At 48.7% G+C, this 19,251-nt stretch overlaps 1 protein-coding gene across 1 annotated transcript; it reads right to left on the reverse strand.

Annotated features, from left to right (window-relative positions):
• Positions 1-203: 203 nt before the first annotated feature.
• On the reverse strand, positions 204-19,226 carry LOC136157736 (uncharacterized). Its single transcript, XM_065919521.1, is given in 5 exon segments — positions 204-552; positions 9,606-10,176; positions 10,883-12,710; positions 12,712-12,817; positions 19,165-19,226. Coding segments are annotated over 5 exon segments (2,916 nt in total).
• Between the last annotated feature and the right edge of the window lie 25 nt (positions 19,227-19,251).

Here is a 19,251-nt window from a genome sequence, read left to right on the forward strand (position 1 = left end):
TGGGGGGTGCCTCAGGCTGAGGGGATCTGGTGTTAATCTATGTATTTGAGGGTCGCAGCACTAGGGGATTCGGTCTTTCTGTGGGTGAAGGGACTTGTAATCCCTGAAGCTGACGAGACACAAGCCCCCTTCAGATTAGGACTCAGGTTACTCAAAGCTGACAGGATTTCTGGCCTCCCACCCTGGAATTTGAAGCCATCAGGCTAACGGTTTATGATGGCTGCCCAGGACGCGTTCCCTTCAGCCTCCCCGCTGTCCTGCCGCACTGCCCACCCTGTCCCCGGGAGCGCTAGAGGTCCAGCGAAGTCCAGTCCTTCGGCGCTGAGGTGAAGTGAAGGGCCAGCAGCCTGCCTGTACCCTGTCAGGCACAAGCGACCAATCGGTGTTGTGACTGAGGCGGTCTGGCCAATAGGCGCCCGGAGGGTGGGGAGCGCGATGGAGGCCCCGCCCCACCGCTCGGGGTTTTGCTGCTCTGTGGGCGTGTCTGTCACGCCTCCAGTGCGCAGACGCAGCTTGGCTGGTCTCTTTGTTTTCAGGCATGGCCTCTGAGGCCTGGATCCTCAGGTGGGCGGGCTGTCCTCAGGCTGAATGTCTCTTTCCAGTGCCCTCAACTGGAATCTCGGGTCCACCAGACTGTAACCGCAATCCCGGAGTTTATCCTAGGCCCACTGTGCCCTGCCTTATCAAATCCAGTTTTGGCGAGAACTCTTATGTGGTGAGTACTGCATTATTCAAGGGAAACGGTGTAATTAACTACATTCTGATGAGACACAAGATAAACACAGTATGGTCAAAGATTTAAGCACAGCGCTTGGAATAAGGATGTTAGAAAAAACTTGGAGGATTTTTAACCTGAAAGTAGAAGTGGCACTGATGAGCCATCTGTTTATTTAATGTGGGTATGAAAAGTCTTCAGAAATGAGGTATAAGTAAAACCTCAAAGCCTTGCAAGTGTTTTCTGTAAGCCAAGGCATCGATCTGGAGGATTGTGGATCCATAGAGCTGAGTTTGCCCGACACCTACTGGCCTCACAAGATAAAATAGGGACACTGGTTCTGGCCCTTAGCTAGCTTTGCTCACAGAAAAATAATGTAATTTCCATGCATTGGAAGCAAAGCGACTGATTGTAGAATTAGCATCAAGTGGTGGTTGGGAGTCTGGATGGAGAAATGTTATCAGAAAAGCGAGTTTCCCTCTTGGTGGGTGTAGAGCCAGAAGGTACAACGCAGCCAAAGCTCATGGGAGGGAAATGTGTATTACTTGCAGAGCTATGGAGAACAACATGGAGCTTTCCAGAGCAGTGTCTCTGTAAACCACAAAGTTGGGGAAGCTTTAATCTATGAGTACAGGCATGTTCCAGCTTCTGTGGTGACTCAGATGGTCAACAATCTCTGCATAGCAGAAGACCCGGGTTCAACCCCTAAATGAGGATGATCCCAAGAGGAGGGCAGTGCAGTCCACTCCAGTATTCTTGCCTGGAGAATCCCATGGACAGAAGAGCCTGGTGATCCATGGGGTTGCAGAGAGGCAGACATGAGTGAGTGACTAGCACTTTAACTTGACAGACATGTTCATTAATGGTCTTGGGCTGTGGGAGACTCCAAGCTTCATTTGATTGAAGTCTTGAGAGTCAGAACCAGTCACCATCAGCATGCCTTACATTCAAGCTGGTCTGGTATACATATAGCTATCTATTCTTGATATAGATATAGATATCTATTCTTCTTCATATTCTTTCCCCTTATCAGTTCAATTCAGTCACTCAGTCGTGTCTGACTCTTTGCAGCCCCATGAACTGTAGCACGCCAGGCCTCCCTGTCTATCAGTAACTCCCGGAGTTTACCCAAACTCGTGTCAACTGAGTCGGTGATGCCACCCAACCATCTCATCTTCTGTTGTCCCCTTCTCCTCCTGCCCTCAATCTTTCTCAGCATCAGGGTCCTTTGAAATGAGTCAGCTCTTCACATCAGGTGTCCAAAGCATTGGAGTTTCAGCTTCAACATCAGTGTTTCCAATGAACACTCAGGTCTGATCTCGTTTAGAATGGACTCTTGCATCCCCTTGTCGTCCAAGGAATTCTCGACCCTTCTCCAACACCGCAGTTCAAAAGCATCCATTCTTCAGCACTCAGTTTTCTTTAGAGTCCAACTCTCCCATCCATATATGACCACTGGTAAAACCATAGCCTTGACTAGACAGACCTTTGTTAGCAAAGTAGCATCTCTGCTTTTTAATATACTGTCTAGGTTGGTAGTAACTTGTCTTCCAAGGAGTAAGTGTCTTTGAATTTCATGGCTGCAGTTACCATCTGCAGTGATTTTGGAGTACCCCAAAATAAAGTCAGCCACTGTTTCCCCATCTATTTGCCATGAAGTGATCTGACCAGATGCCATGATCTTAGTTTTCTCAATGTTGAGCTTTAAGCCCACATTTTCATTCTCCTCTTTCACTTTCATCAGGAGGCCCTTTATTTCTTCTTCACTTTCTGCCATAAGGGTTGTGCCATCTGCATTGCTGATATTTCTCCTGGCAATCTTGAATTTAGTTTGTGCTTCCTTCAGCGTGGTATTTCTCATGATGTCCTCTGCTTAGACTTTAGATAAGCAGGGTGACAATATATAACGTTGATATGCTCCTTTCCCGATTTGGAACCAGTCTGTTGTTCCATGTCTGGTTCTGACTGTTGCTTTTTGACCTGCATACAGATTTCTCAAGAGGCAGGTCAGGTGGTTCGGTATTCCCATCTTTTGGGAATTTTCCACAGTTTATTGTGACCCACACAGTCAAATGCTTTGGCATAGCCTCTAAAGCAGAAATAGAATTTTTTTTTTTTCTGGAACTCTCTTGCTTTTTCGGTGATCCAGTGGATGGTGGCAATTTGATCTCTGGTTTCTCTGCCTTTTCTAAAACCAGCTTGAAGATCGGTAAGTTCACAGTTCATGTATTGGTCAAGCCTGGCTTGGAGAATTTGGAGCATTATTTTGCTAGTGTATGAGATGAGTGCAATTGTGGGGTAGTTTGAGCATTCTTTGGCATTGCCTTTCTTTGGGATTGGAATGAAAGCTGACCTTTTCCTGTCCTGTGACCACTGCTGAGTATTCTAAATTTGCTGACAGATTGAGTGCAGCACTTTCACAGCATCATCTTTTAGGATCTGAAATAGCTCAACTGGAATTCCATGACCTCTGCTAGCTTTGTTTGTAGTGATGTCTCCTAAGGCCCTCTTGACTTCACATTCCAGGATGTCTGGCTCTAGATGAGTGATCACTTCATCATGACTGTCTGGTCCATGATGATTTTTTTTGTACAGTTCTGCTGTGTTTTCTTGCCACCCCTTCTTAATATCTTCTGCTTCTGTTAGGTCCATACCATTGATGTCCTTTACTGAGCCCATCTTTGCATGAAATGTTCTCATAAGCATGTTTTAAGGTTGCTATTGCAGGGAATGGCCACAAGGGGTCAGGACATTTTCATGCCCAGTTGTAATTGCCTTGAAATTGAAAACCTTCCAAGTTTTCACTCAAGACTGTAATTCAATATGGAATGTACCTGAAGAAACACCCAAAAGCTTGCGTGTTCTTTCGGGACATTCTTGTTTATTTATTGTAATAATTTTTTTAAATTTACTGGCAGTGCCATGTTGCATGTGGGATTTTTAGTTTCCCGACCAAGTGTCGAACCCTTGCCCCCTGCATTTGAAGCACAGAATCTTAACCACTGGACTGCAGGGAAGTCCCCCGAAGCATTACTTTTTTAAACTAACTTATATTTCATATTGTAGTAACATTGATATACCATGTGTTGTTGGTGGCAGGTGAATCGAATGTGTTTACTATTTTGTTGTTGTTCAGTTGCCGAATCAGGTCTTTTTGTAGGAGTGTTCCCTTTTCTACAGGCCCTGTTATACTGATAAGACATCTATTTGTATATACATAAGTGTACATAAATGTAAATATCTAGGTACATAGATATGTAAATGTCCAGAGAGAGATATAAATGTGTAAGTACGTAGGTATACAAATGTCTATATGCATAGAAATATAGATTCTAGGTACATAGATGTATAAATACCTAGCTTCATAGAGACATAAATATCTATATACATAGACATATAAATATGTATATAGATATAGACATAACTATATATGTATATACAGATATAAATATCTATTATAGATACATATAGGCATAGATATCTATATACATAGACATGTAAATATCTGTATACACGGAGGAGGTTTACACAGTGGACAATGAAGGAGACCACCTTATAGACAAAGTAAGTGATATAGATAGTGGCATTTATAAGAGCATACTAAGAGAGAGAAACATAAACAATTTCAAACAAAGAGAACACAGCTAAGCAAGATGCATGTGACTAGTTTTAATCAGATGGCAATAAACCAACAAGTCCCCAGGGGGTCAGTAGCTGATGGCAAAGTCTGGAAGTGTGTGATAGTGAAAACAAGTTAAATGTTTCATCTTTGTTTACAAAATTTACCTTATAAATTTTTGGATTCATACTTGCTACCTCCTTAAGTATGTATCATCCTATATATCCTCATATACCCACATCCAAACTGTTTCAACTCAAATCAAGCATAACTCCAACTTGTTGCAACTCTAGTTAGTCAATTGTTGCAATTTCATGAAAAAGACACATTGTGATTCTCTTATATAGACCAGTAATGGTTAGGATTTCTATCTAATATATATATATTTTTTTAGTGTCCTTAGAGATCATTTAAAATTTCAACTCTTCTCCCTGCTTCACCTTGTTCTGGTTCAATTGACATTGGAAAAGTTATGGAAAGAGTGTTTAATATAATCTGAACTAACCAGGTATCTATTGTTTTGTGTACATAAATATCTGAGAAGTAGACTTCGATGGACATAAAAATAAATATTGTGGATATAGAACATAATTAGAAATTGCTAGAGTCATTTGACCAGGGAGCAATCACAATGGATCCACTTCATCTCCCACACCCATGAGGACAAGTTTATCTTGGTAATAATATCAGCGACTGAGGAATTAAAGTGCTGAAAGGTTGTTGCTGAACAATAAGACGCTGGAATTCTTGGCCTCAGGAGGAGACGAATTCATTCCAGGGCCAGAGACGATGAAGAAGGAATTCTTAGGGCCTGGACTCCATCTCAGGCCTGTCTGTGCTGATCGTGCTCGGCCAGCTCTCCCGTGGACTCTGAACTCTCTGCTTAGTGCCTGTGGGAACGACAATGGAAGGATAAGACTCCCTCCGGACAGGGGAACCCTGAAGATCACATCCAGGTTACTCATCACCTAAGAGAAAACAGACACTAATCACCACTGCCTCCGGACACTATCTATCAGAATGTAAGCACAGGCTTATCGGTTATTAACTGGTTGGAATGTAACTGCAGGCTTATTGATTATTGACTGTTTGAACACATAACACGTGAATGATGGGGGTATTGTGGCTGTATTTACCCTTCCTTTGTAAGCATCAAGGGATTGGGGTGGTGGGTTTGGACATGTACACATGGGGTATAAAAGATTTTCACAAATGCTGGTCGGGGCCCTTGGCTAAGAAGAACCGCACTCCACTATCTGCATTGTCCTTCTGAGTGAGTTTGTTTCCCGGAAAGTGTGGCTACAACATTTGGTGCGTTGGCCGGGAAGCTCCTCACTTTGAGGAGACAGATCTCATTTGAGGCCACCCCGAGGCTTTGTAGCTTGAATCTCCTAGAGGGGGGAAGGCCCCTCGCCCCTCTGGAAGGATTCTGCTTCTAAACGCCCAGACCTTTCATGTCAGCAGGTAGTGGACCGCACCAGGGTAACTGAGCGCTCAGGTGAGGAGGAACCCACCCAGCAGGGTGGAAGAGGGGGCCTGATCACCCCCCTGGGAGGGACTAGAAGGAGTGGGGACCCACAGGAGCCTGGAATAGGCAGGCGGCGATTGCTTGGTACACAGGTTGACGAGCGTGCTAGGGTTTAGGAAGGAAGTTTGTGAAGGTCATTTAGGAGGCATGTCCACGCCATCTTGGGTAAAATTATTACCAGTGATCGCCAGGGGATATTTAGGATAGGAAACTGGTCCTTGTATGCTCGTAATCTGCCCTCCCCCAGGAGGTGTCCTGTTTGCTGTGAAATTCTTGACCCCCTCGGAATTGTTAGGCTAGAAGGAGGGGGATTCAGAAGTGAGTATAAATTGGCTTTTCCGGAGATGGCCTGGGACATGGGATATTTAACCCATCTGTGTTTTCATTCGCATCTGATCAAGCCCACCAAGGCAGAATGGACTTTGAGGGAGAAACAGTCTTGGACCATGTGATGTTCTGGTTCAGCTATGCTGACCGGCAGGTGAAAACATGCCGATCCCCCTTCTCCCGCTGGGGTCTGGCAGGTAAGGCTCTTCTCACCCCAATTAGGAAGGAGGCAGAATGGCAATTTAAGTGTCACTGAGTGAAAATAATGAGAAGTACTTAGGGTACTGAGAACTTCGTAGACAGAACGAAAAGGAAAAGTACAAGAAGGCCTGAGAAGGTAAGCAAGATGGTGCGAAGTGAATCTAAGGCAACTGTATTGGAGTGAAAATTTTAAACAAGGGATTAGGAGGAGACTATGGGGTGAAGATGAAGCCTAACTACCTCCACATACTCTGTGGTCGAATGGACTCCTACGGGAGCAGGATGGCCACCAGAGAACATCATGAACTCAAAAATAGTGGAAGCAATCTATACAGTAGTCACAGGAGAGCCGGGACACCTGGGTCAATATCCATCTATTGACTCATGGCTAGGGTTAGCTTGAGACCCTCCTACTTGGACAAGGTTCTGTATCCAGAAGGGAAAGGGAAAAATGTTAAGGGCACAAAAATTGACTGATGATAAAAAAGGAGATTCTACAGGATTTGGACGGGGATGACCTGACCCCTCCCCCATGCTGGATAATGACGCGCCTGCCTCCCAGTGCTTCACCAGGACCGGAGGCCGCCTTCATGCCTGATCCAGGGCCAGGTGAAGTTTCTGAGCAGACGCTGCTCCTCCGCCAGCTTTCCCGGAGTTCCTAGAGCCGCCGTTTGGGCAGGCTCCGATCCCGGTGACAGAAGCCTCTGGCCAACACTTCCAGGATCCGGCTCCAGCCCAAGCGCCCAAGCTATGCCCGCCTCTCCCGGTGAGTACTGACGAGAAGGGGAGGGAGACGCTGGAATTAAGCAGAGACTGCGCTCTGCCAGAGGGCTGGAGGAAATGAAAGAGAACAAACAAGAGACTTACAGCGCTAGCTGCTGCTCTGGGAAAGCATATCTCGGGCCCTCCGGAAAACCTCACCTGCCCCAGGGACAGGACAGTCCTTCAACCGGCCCCAAGGGAGGCCCCGGGCCCATTACAGCCAAACCAGTGTGCCTGGTGCAAGCTTTTGGCCACTGGAAGAATGAATGCCCTAAGGCACGGAAGGAAGAGGAAGCTCCCGCAGTTGTGGGGCTTGCTGACTTGGAAATTGACTGTAAGACCCAAACGTCAGGTCTCTGTTCCGGAGAGGAGCTCCCGCGACTCAATAAACAGTCCAGCAGATGCAATATGCAAGAGGCTTTATTGTCGGTTTACGCAAGCCGGGCGACTCTAGTCTCCTCGGAGGCAGAGCGCACCGTATAGCAGTGTAAGCTGACTTTTACAAGCAGAAGTCACATTGTCAGCACATCCAGTACAGTGAATGAATAACATAATGTATACCGTTGGCACATCCAGTACAGTGAATGAATAACATAAAAGTAACATAATGTGTATCATATGGCGTCATCTTATCTGTGAGTACAGGTGCTTGACGTCAGTTGGTTCCGGAAAACAGCAGGCTTGTTTGTGCAGTTATTGGGAAACCTATAGACGTTCCGTTTACATTTCTCTATCCTTATTTTGCAAACGGAAAATTCTGCGCAAGTGGAAAATTTACACAGGCCAGGGAATTTCATGGTGTTTTTCAGATTCTTTCATTCCCCCCTTTTCTTTGTCATTAGTTTTAATCTTAAAACTTAGGGATCTTGTTGTTTCACATCCCCAGGCCTTGCAGTATCCCTCTGGGGGCCCTCCGCACCTCTGGACTTTAGGACGGGTCCGTGAGTGACCCGGACATACATAAAAGTCAAGTGCTCGGGTTTTTACCCGCCACCCGGGGTGTAATCATCCATATCCAGGGAAGGGCTCTTGGGGGTTGGGATCCCAGCTTTTTCCCACTATGTCACACAGATCTACAGTCAAACTGGGGAAATACATGGAGACTGGGGCTACACCGGTAGTCTCAGTTGCTGTCTCTCCGGTTTCTGTGTTGAAAACTCTCCAGGTGATACGGTACACCTGGTGGGGGCTCCCGCCCTCCTGAACCGAGGGCAAGACGCCCCGGACAAATAGCAGAATTATTATAAGTGAGAAAGTCTTAGCTTTAGAGGATTTTGAGTGCGGTGGAGTTTCCATCCGTGTTCTGGCATCTCCTCGCAGCAGCGGCCGGGTGCAGCTTTTACGTGGGAAGCGTGTATCCATGCTGCAATCCCGTCTACCTTTAGTGCGGTAGGAGTGGTCAAGAGGACGGTGTAGGGTCCTTTTCAGCGAGGTTCCAAAGTCTTGGTTTGATGTCTCCGTACCAACACTGTGTCACCGATTTTAAAGGGGTGGGGACAGGAAACAGGGTTATCCACACGGTATGCGGCTGATACAGACTTCCAAATTTCTTGTTGCACCAGCTGCAGAGCCTGTAGGTGGGCCTGCAGGGTAGGGGAAGTCGCAAGGACATCAGGGTCAAAAAAGGATGTAGCTGGTGGGGGGCTTTCATAGATGATCTCAAACGGGGTGAGCCCGTGTGGGCCAGGGGTATTTCTGGCTCGATATAAAGCCAGTGGTAGGAGTTGAACCCAGTCTCTAGTGCCAGTCTCCAGCGTTAATTTGGTTAAGGTCTCTTTAATTGTTCTATTTATCCTTTCTACCTGTCCTGAACTCTGGGGTCTGTAGGCACAATGTAACTTCCAATCAATCCCCAATGATTTGGCCACCAACTGACTTACCTGGGAGACAAAGGCCGGACCGTTATCTGACCTGAGTACCTTAGGTAAGCCGAATCGGGGAAAAATTTCTTCGAGGAGCTTCTTGACCACAACTTGAGCTGTTTCTTTCTTTGTGGGATTTGCTTCTACCCATCCTGAGAAGGTATCTATGAACACTAGCAAATACTTGTTATTATATAGGCCTGGTTTAATCTCGGTGAAATCCACTTCCCAGTGAACTCCAGGCCTATGCCCCCTGGCTCGAACTCCGGAGGGGAGTTTTAGTCTGCCAGCGTTTACTTTTGCACAGGCCTCACAACCGTTTACAATTTGTTGTATCAGTAAGTCTCTCTGAGGGATGTAATAGTCTAATTTATTTTCATTTAGGAGGTCAGCCATCTTTCTTTTTCCCAAGTGGGTCAGTCTATGCAGGTGAGTCAAAAGTCTCTTGGCGGTGCTTTGAGGCATCACTGTTTTCCCTTGGTATATCCATCTGTTATGGACCTTGTCATAGTTCGCCCCAATCCTTGAAGGAAGTCTAGGTCTGCTTTACTATAAACAAGTGCCGCATCATCATCATTTTTTGATGCTGACTCGAGTGAGACAGTTAGTATTTGGGGGCCTAATGCCGCTTGTTTAGCAGTTATATCTGCCAGCCGATTTCCCCGTGCAATGGGTGTATCTCCCTTTTGGTGGCCTGGGCAATGGATTATCCCTAGTTTCCTTGGTAAGAACAAGGCTTGTAGTAAATCTAATATTTCTCTGCCTTCTGAGGTCAGCAACCCCCTCCTTCTATGTATTTCTCCATGTACATGTGCCGTGGCGAAGGCATACCGGCTATCAGTGTATATGTTGGCTTTCTTACCTTCCGCCTTCCTGAGTGCCTGCGTGAGGGCGATGAGTTCGGCCCTTTGGGCCGAGGTTCCCGGAGGCAGAGCGCTGGCCCAAACGACGTTTTCTCCGTCAACTACTGCAGCCCCGGCTTTCCGCTCGCCCTCTAAAAGGTAGCTGCTCCCATCCGTAAACCAGGTGATCTCTGCGTCTGCCAGTGGTTGGTCGGTGAGGTCTTTCCTGGTTCCATGCACTTCTGCCAGGATTTGCTGGCAGTCGTGTGGGGTCCCTTCTTGGGGATCCGGGAGGAGCGTAGCAGGGTTGAGGGCGGCGGCTGGACCGAAACGCACTCGCTCCGTATTCAGCAACAAAGACTGGTAGTGAGTCATTCGGGCATTTGAAAGCCAGCGGTCTGGAGGCTGGCGGACTATAGTCTCTACAGCATGGGGTGCAGTTATTTTAAGGGGTTGGCCCATGGTTAATTTGTTAGTCTTTGATAAGCGTGGCAATGGCCGCCACCATCCGTAGGCATGGTGGCCAGCCTGCCGCAACATTGTCCAATCTTTTGGAGAGATATGCGATGGGCCTCTTCCAGGGTCCTAGCTTTTGAGTCAGTACCCCCTTAGCAATCCCTTGTTTTTCGTCTACGAAGAGCTCAAAGGGCTTGGATATGTCCGGGAGCCCTAGGGCTGGGGCACTCAGGAGGGCCTTTTTGATGTTATCAAATGCTTCTTGTTGGGCCTTTTCCCAAAGGAAGGGGGTGTTTTGCTTGGTTAGGGGGTAAAGGGGTGCTGCCATTTCTGCGAACCCGGGAATCCAAAGCCTACAGAATCCCGCAGTGCCTAGAAACTCTCTCATCTGGCGGGGAGTTGTTGGGGGCGGTATCTGTGATACCGTTTGTTTCCGGGCTTCTGTCAGCCATCGCTGTCCATTTTCTAGCTGGTACCCCAGATAATTCACTTTAGTTTGGCAAATTTGGGCTTTCTTTGCCGAGGCGCAGTACCCCAGTTCTCCCAGAGTCTCCAACAGGGCCCCCATACCTTTGTTGCAATCCAGTTCCGTGGGGGCCGCCAGCAGCAGGTCATCTACATACTGCAGAAGCACCAGGGCGGGGTGTTGTGTCCGAAAGGCAGCCAGGTCTTGATGTAGGGCTTCATCAAACAGGGTGGGGCTATTTTTGAATCCTTGAGGTAGTCTAGTCCATGTCAGCTGCCCCGACAGGCCAGCTTCTGGATCTCTCCATTCAAAAGCGAACAAGGGTCGGCTTTGTGGACTTAGCCTCAGGCAAAAGAAGGCATCTTTTAAATCTAATACCGTATACCAGGTATGGGAAGGGGGTAGGGTGCTAAGCAGATTGTACGGGTTCGGCACTGTCGGGTGGATGTCTTCTACCCGCTTGTTTATTTCTCTCAAGTCCTGCACTGGCCGGTAATCTCCCGTACCTGGCTTCTTGACAGGGAGTAGAGGAGTGTTCCAGGCTGATCTGCAGGGCTCAAGGACGCCCAGCTTGAGGAGCCGTTGTATATGGGGTCTGATTCCCTTGTAAGCCTCCTCAGACATGGGGTACTGTTTCACCGAAATGGGGGTAGCCGAGGATTTTAATTCATCGACAATGGGCGGCTGTCCCATTGCTAGCCCCATTCCTGCAGTCTCTGCCCAGGCTAGAGGGTACTTCCGTATCCAGTCTTGGATGGGACCCACTGGCAAGGTTTTGGACTCTAATAATTTGTATTCATCTTCTAACTTTATGGTCAAAATTTGAAGGGGGGCCCCTCCGGGTCCTGTAATGGAGGCCCCCTTTTCATGAAACTGAATTTGGGCTCCGACTTTAGAGAGAAGGCCCCTCCCCAACAAGGGGAACGGACAGTCCGGAACATGGAGGAAGGAATGAGTCACCTTACCGGAGGCCAGGTGCACCTTCCGTTCAGTAGTCCATCGGCACAGCTTTCCTCCTGTAGCTCCTTGTACCCACGCGGTCCTGGTGCTCATGGGTCCGTTGGTCTGGGTTAATACAGAGTGCTGAGCTCCTGTGTCCACCATAAAGGTCACTGGCTGCCCCCCTATTTTTAATGTTACCCGGGGCTCGGGGGGGGGGGGGGGCTCCTGGCCCTGACTGTCCTAATCTTCATCCAAGGACAAGACCTTGGAGGATTCTCTTCGCAAATCCCGTGGTTTCTTTGGGCAGTCTTTTATCCAGTGGCCTCTTTCTTTACAGTAGGCACATTGGTCACGGTCTATTCTCGGTTGCCTATTGCCTCCCAACCTATCTCTCCTTCCTGGCTCTGACCTAGGCTGAACTACGGTGGCCAAAATTCTGCTCAACTCTCTGTTACGCCTTTTTTCTCGTTTCTCTTCTTTTTCTTCCTGTTCTTTTCTCAATCTGTCCTCTCTCTCTTCTTGCACTTTCCTAAGCCTTTCTGCTCTTTCTTCTGGAGTTTCTCTCTTATTGTAAATCCTTTCTGCTTCTCTCATTAGATCCTGCAAGCTATAATCTTGAAGTCCTTCTAACCTTTGTAATTTATTTCTAATGTCCGGCGCCGACTGCCCTATGAAGGCCATGGAGACATTTCCCCTATGCTCGGGGCTACTAGGATGGAAAGGGGTATACATACGGTATGCCTCCATGAGCCTTTCAAGGAAAGCCGCCGGGGTCTCCTCCTGTCCCTATGTTACTGCTCTTACCTGGGCCAAATTGGTGGGGCGCCTCCCGGCACCCTTGAGACCCGCAAGGAGAACCTGGCGATAGAGACGGAGCTGCTCCCTACCAGCAGGGGTGTTGTAGTCCCAGTCCGGACGCGTCAGGGGGAAGGCTGCATCAACTCCATTTGGAAGGAGAGTAGGGGCCCCGTTGGGCCCGGGCACGTTTTTTTTTTCTTGCTTCCAGGACAACTCTCTGTCTCTCTTCTACGGTCAGCAGAGCCTGCAAAAGCTGGAGGCGATGGGGGATGAAGTATTCATCTCCCCGCTGGTCGCCGCTGGGCCAGTGGGGTCAGGGGAGCGGGCCTCAGGGGAGGCGGACGGGGGCGGCCTGGGAGGAGAGCGGGCGGCGGGCGGGAAGGGGCGGGGAGCGCGCTCCTGCGGCGGCAGCGGCGGCCGTCCTCATCCCGGCGGGATGACTGGTTTCGTTTTGGCGGTGGATTTTTCTTTTTCAAAAATGGGGTAAAGAGGGGACTGGGCTGGTGGGGCCGTGGGTGTATCAGCACCGGGAATCTTCGGCTTTTCTGCCACGAAAGGTGCCACCCAGGATGGCGGGTCCTGGGCCAGACTCTCCCAGGTAATTATGTAGGGGACTTGGTCAGGGTGTCCATGAAGTCCTGTGTCAAACACCCGTTCTTTGATCTGCAAAATACAATCAATGTTAAAACTGCCCTCCTGAGGCCATCCCACATTGAAGGCTGGCCACTCGGAGCTGCAAAGGGTTTGCCACTTTTTTCTCCTGATTTCTACTGACAGGTTACTGCCTCGTCCTTTGACGTCCTTCCAGTGCTCTAGAGTCAGACTTAGGGGGGTAGTTAGTCTGGGTCCCATGCCGGAGGGAAGGGGGACACAAAAGTACACCAACACACAGACAGTACAGACACACAGAATGCAGACCAGAAGCCGCGCGGCACAGTATCGGCGCCAAAGTTCAACCAAAGAATCAGACGGGGGCAGAGGCCGAAGTCGTTGACCCCCGGGGTTGAGGACGGCCTGCTCGTCCCCAGCCACTCAGAACCCCCCCGGAGCGTCCTCCAGGGTTGAAATTCGGAAGGCCTATGACCCGTCGGTCCACTTCACGAATTTCTACTAAGCCCGTACCGTACGGGTACTAAACACAAAGCACAAAGGACAACAGACAACACAAACTCACTGCCGGCCGGACTTACCTCCTGCTGAAGTCTGGTATTGAATCCGGGGTCTCCTCGATCCCGGACGAGCCCCCAAATGTAAGACCCAAACGTCAGGTCTCTGTTCCGGAGAGGAGCTCCCGCGACTCAATAAACAGTCCAACAGATGCAATATGCAAGAGGCTTTATTGTCGGTTTACGCAAGCCGGGCGACTCTAGTCTCCTCGGAGGCAGAGTCGCACCGTATAGCAGTGTAAGCTGACTTTTATAAGCAGAAGTCACATTGTCAGCACATCCAGTACAGTGAATGAATAACATAATGTATACCGTTGGCACATCCAGTACAGTGAATGAATAACATAAAAGTAACATAATGTGTATCATATGGGGTCATCTTATCTGTGAGTACAGGTGCTTGACGCCAGTTGGTTCCGGAAAACAGCAGGCTTGTTTGTGCAGTTATTGGGAAACCTATAGACGTTCCGTTTACATTTCTCTATCCTTATTTTGCAAACGGAAAATTCTGTGCAAGTGGAAAATTTACACAGGCCAGGGAATTTCATGGTGTTTTTCAGATTCTTTCATGACTAGGGTTGCCAGGGCTCAGAGATATCAGGTCCCTGAGAGCCCATGGTAACCGTAAAAGTGGGGGACCAAAACATTGACTTCGTGGCAGATACAGGAGCAGAACTGTCGGTAGTAACAAAACCTGTGGCTCCACTGTCCAAAAAGACTACCGCTGTAACTGAGTGATCGGGAGAAGAGATGATTAAACCGTTTTGCCAGCCCAGAAAATGTCAGATGGGGGGGTGGGGTGGGCACCAAGAGATTCATGAATCCCTCTACATTCCTGAGTGCCCAGTACCCCTGTTGGCAAGAGACTTGCTCTCCAAACTAGGAGCACAGGTGACTTTCTCGCCTGAGGAGAGGCCCACCTTCTGGACGGACCTATGACTTTTTTGCCCTCTCTCTCATCTCCAAGATGAGTGAAGGTTACCTGAGTGTCCGAAGGAAGAACTGGGTGGGCCAGAAGAGCATGACAGAGAGCTAACACAATTATTCCCTGAGGTCTGGGCAGAAGTCAGCCCCCCCCCCCCCCCGCCAAGGCTGGCTAAACATCACGCCCCAGTGATAACAGAGCTCAAACCAGGCACCAACCCGGTTAGAGAGTGCCAGTACCCGCTACAGATGGAGGCCTGAACTGGCATATTGCCCCACATCAATAGACTGAAACAAGCGGGCATTCTGGTAGAGTGCCAGTTGGCTTGGAATACGCCGATCTTGCCAGTCAAAAGGGAATGAGGACAGGACTATAGGCCTGTACAAGATATCAGGCTAGTCAACCAGGCTACTGTGACTTTACACTCCACTGTTCCAAACCCACTATACCTTCCTTAGCCTCCTCCCGCCGAGGACTAAAGTTTACACTTGCCTAGATCTTAAAGATGCCTTCTTCTGCATACGCCTCACCCCAGCGTCACAGTCCATCTTTGCGTTTGATTGGGAAGACCCAGTCGGGGAGCACGAAACAACAGCTCATCGGACTCCCCCACAAGGTTTAAGAACGCCCCAGCCATCTTTGGGGAAGCCTTGGCTTCTGACCTGGACTCATTCCATCTGGAAGAGTATGGATGTTGGCTCTTACAATAGGGGGAGGACCTGCTGCTGGCTGCCAAGACCAAGGAAAAATGCTGGGAAGGGACTAAAGCACTGCTCCAGCTGCTGATGGAAGCAGGTTACCGGGTGTCAAAGAAGGCACAGATCTACAAAGAGGAGGTAAGTTATCTGGGGTTTCTTTTAAAGAAGGGCTCAAGGTTCCAGACCCCAACTGGGTCCTATATACTGATGGCACTAGCCTGATAAAACAAAGACAATGGCTGTCAGGTTAGCCAAAGCGGAAGGGGCCATCAAGACTGAAAAGGGATGGTGGGAATTGCCAAGTGGCAAATTATTGGTACCGGAGGAGCTGGCGCACACTCTGGTAAGCCAGACACACCAAGCGACCCACCTAGGCCATGCTCCCTGCTCAGAGGTTAATGCTGCCTCTCGGGGATTCAGACAAAATCCTCCGGGTGTTCAGCTGAAAGGCACACTGCCCCTTGAACACCTGGGAGTGGACTTCACTGAAATGAAACCTCACCAACACCACCATTATCTGCTGGTCATGGTATGTACGTTCTTGAGATGGGTAAAAGCTTTTCCTACCTGGACTGAAAGAGCACCAGAAGTAGCCTGGTGCCTGCTTACAGAAATGGTTCCCAGATTTGGATTTCCTACCAGCATTAGTTCAGGTAATGGCCCGGCTTTTGTAACTGATTTAGTACAACAAGTAAGCAAAACTTCAAACATCAAATGGAAACTGCACACTGCATATAGGCCTAGAGTTCTGAGATGGTGGAAGGAACCAACCGGACACTTAAAGAGACTCTCCAAGTGGATCAGAGAGACTGACTGCTCCTGAGTGGACTTGCTTCCGACGGTTCTGCTCAGGCTCAGGATGACCCCACAGTCCCAAGGTTATTCTCCATGTGAAATTGTGCATGGGAGGCCCCCTCCCATAATAAAACAGGTGTCAAGAAATTTGCCTCAGGTGAGGGGGGATAGGATTTCACAGCAGATGGAACTGGGTAAGGTAATAAATCGGGTAACTAAGTTTGTACAAGAAAGGGTGCCGTTCCCCCTTGGGGAACAGATTCATGAGTTTACGCTTAGTGACCAATAATGGGTCAAAGATGGGAAGCATGATTTGCTAGCCCCTCGGTGAAAGGGTCCTTATGTTATTCTAACTACTCCTGCTGCAGTTAAAGTTGCAGGTATTGTCCCTTAATCCATCATACGAGGGTGAAGAGAGTATACCACGCAGACCCAGAAAACTCTGAGTGGACTGCACAGAGGGACCCCGCTGACCCTCGAGAGAGTAAGACCTTCCTTGAGAAGAAGGAAAAGAAGATCCCGGAGGAGCCCCTTCAGGATGAAGCCGCACAATCAACTCCTGCTGCTTGGCCTCATCAACGTGATTTTGAATTGAACTTGTGTTTCAACTCAGGACAATGTTTTCATCTCATGGGCACGTTCCTACGCAGACTTCCAGAACACCTCCAACTGCTGGGTATGTGGGACTGTGCCTCTGTCTGTGATGGATGGACTTCCTTGGTGGGTGTCACCGCTCTGCCAAGGAGATTTTAAACCACTCAGCTCTTTTCTGGGATGACAAAAAGAGACTTTCCTCTCTCTTGTCAATGATAACCTCTCCTTTATCTCTTGGTGTAAGACCTACAGTTAAGAGACTCGGGTCGTGGGGTTACATTTGATATAAATGCCAGTGTAACGAAAGCCTAACCTACAACAAGCCCCGGCAAATCTACCTTATTTACATGCTAGGTGGACAAGATCTGTGTTTCGATGGTATGAGTATATTGCTGCCTTGTTTGTACCCGCTATAGGGACAAGAGATATTATGATTAAAGTAGAGGCCTTGACTAATTTCACAAAACAGGCCCTCCTAGATAGAACAAAAGCCGTCCAAGCCTTAAATGAAGAGCACATCCAAATGAGAAAAGTGGTAATTCATAATAGAATGACTTTGGACATGCTCACAGCTGCTCAAGGAGGGACCTGTGCTATAATTCAGGTTGAATGTTGTGTATACACTCCTGACTGATCTGGCAATGTACCGACTGCTTTAGATGACGTGAAAAACCAGGTAAAAGCAATGTCAAATGAAAACATTCCTTTCTGGACTTCGGTCCTATCTTGGGTGAATGGCGATTGGTGGAAAACTATATTTACCACTGTTATAGTTGCCTTGGTAGTTCTGCTTTGTGGACCCTGAATTTTACAGTGCCTTGTGAATTTTGTAACCCAGAGGTTGGTAGCATTCTCTCATGTGGGTGGCCGGAGGGCTAGGGTACAATATATTGCACTAAATGATGCTTATTGTGGAAACTAGGAGCATCAAGAAGGGGGAATGAAGAAGGAACATAGGGCCTGGACTCCATCTCAGGCCTGTTCATGCTGATCATGCTCGGCCACCTCTCCAGTGGACTCTGAACTGTGTTTAGTGTCTATGGAAATGACAACAGAAGGATAAGAACCCCTCCAGACAGGGGAACCTTGAAGAGCATATCCAGGTTACTCATCGCCTAAGAAAACACATACACTGATCACCCCTATCTCCGGACAGGCCATAATTTTTTCTGTATCTCTTGGAGTGTAACCTCGTGCTTATTGATTATTGGCTAATTGTTTCACTGCCTGAGCACATGGCACAGGAGTGATGGGGTTATTGGGATTGTATTTGCCCTCCCTCAGTTTATGTGAATATCAAGGGATTTGGGGTGGTGGGTTCGGATGCGTACGCATGGGGTATAAATGATTTTCACAAATGCTGGTCGGGGCCCTTGGCTAAGAGGAGCCTCTGCCTTGGGCCCGCCGGTGTAATAAACCTCACTCCACTATCTGCATTGTCCTTCTGGGTGAGTCTGTTTCCCGGAGCGTGTGGCTACAACAAGTTGGCAAATGCCCTTATTGACGTTCAGGAGCTGTGTCCGTCGTGTCCGACTGTTTGCGACCCCGTGGATTGTATCCCATGCATGGGTGGATGGATGGTGGCTGGATGGTGGGATGGTGGATGGATGAATGGCTGGGTAAACAGCATGGGGTCCATGCACACAGTGGAGTCTGACACGGCCATGAAAAGGAGTGAAGCTCTGACACAGGCTACAGCGTGGATGGACCTTGAACACACGATGCGGACACAGAAGCAGACGCAGACGGACTCACTGTCTTAGTCTGCTTGGGCTGCTGTAGCAAAATAGAAGGCTGGGCGCGCCAGCAACACAAATGCATTTCCTACAGTCGTGGAGGCCAGAAGTCTGAGATGAGGGTGTCAGGAAGGGCAGGTTCTGGTGAAACTCCGTTCCTGGTGGGGGGCGCGGTCTTCACGGTGTCCTCAGGTGGAGGAAGGGCTGAGGGGGCTCCTTGGGGGTCTCTGTCATAAGAACCGGGATCCTGTTCATGGGGTCTCCACTCATGACCTCATCACTTACCATCCCCCCAACACCCCCGCCGGTCACACCATCACCTAGACGTCATGATTTCAACATGTGAATTTCAGGGGACACAAACATCCAGCCCAGAATAACCACAAACTGTATGATTCCATTTACAGGAGAACGTCGGACAAACCCAGAGACAGGAAGTGGTGCCAGGCGCTGCGGGAGGGAAGGGCAATGGGGAGCCACAGTTCACAGGCCGGCCCCTAAAAGCCTGCACCTCCCAACGCTGCAGAATAAGACAGTTCTGACTCTGAGTTGGAACTGTTTCTTTGCCTTGCTCTCTGACTTCCTTTTGTTATTATAATCACACCTAATGGCCCCCCTCTGAGAATCCCGCTCCTCTGCCAGACTGATAAGCTACAGCGCCTTTGTTCAGCCCCGTTCCGCGGAGGACTGCAGAAAGGGAGAAATTAACACATCGGACTGCCTGGGGCTCACCGTTCCAGGATATTTGGAAGATTAATGACGGTTTCTTTAGTTGGTTTCCTCTCGTCCCCCATGTCCGATTCCTGAAAGGACCTGACA

Source organism: Muntiacus reevesi, chromosome 2 (genome assembly GCF_963930625.1).
Source record: "Muntiacus reevesi chromosome 2, mMunRee1.1, whole genome shotgun sequence".
NCBI lineage: Eukaryota > Metazoa > Chordata > Mammalia > Artiodactyla > Cervidae > Muntiacus > Muntiacus reevesi.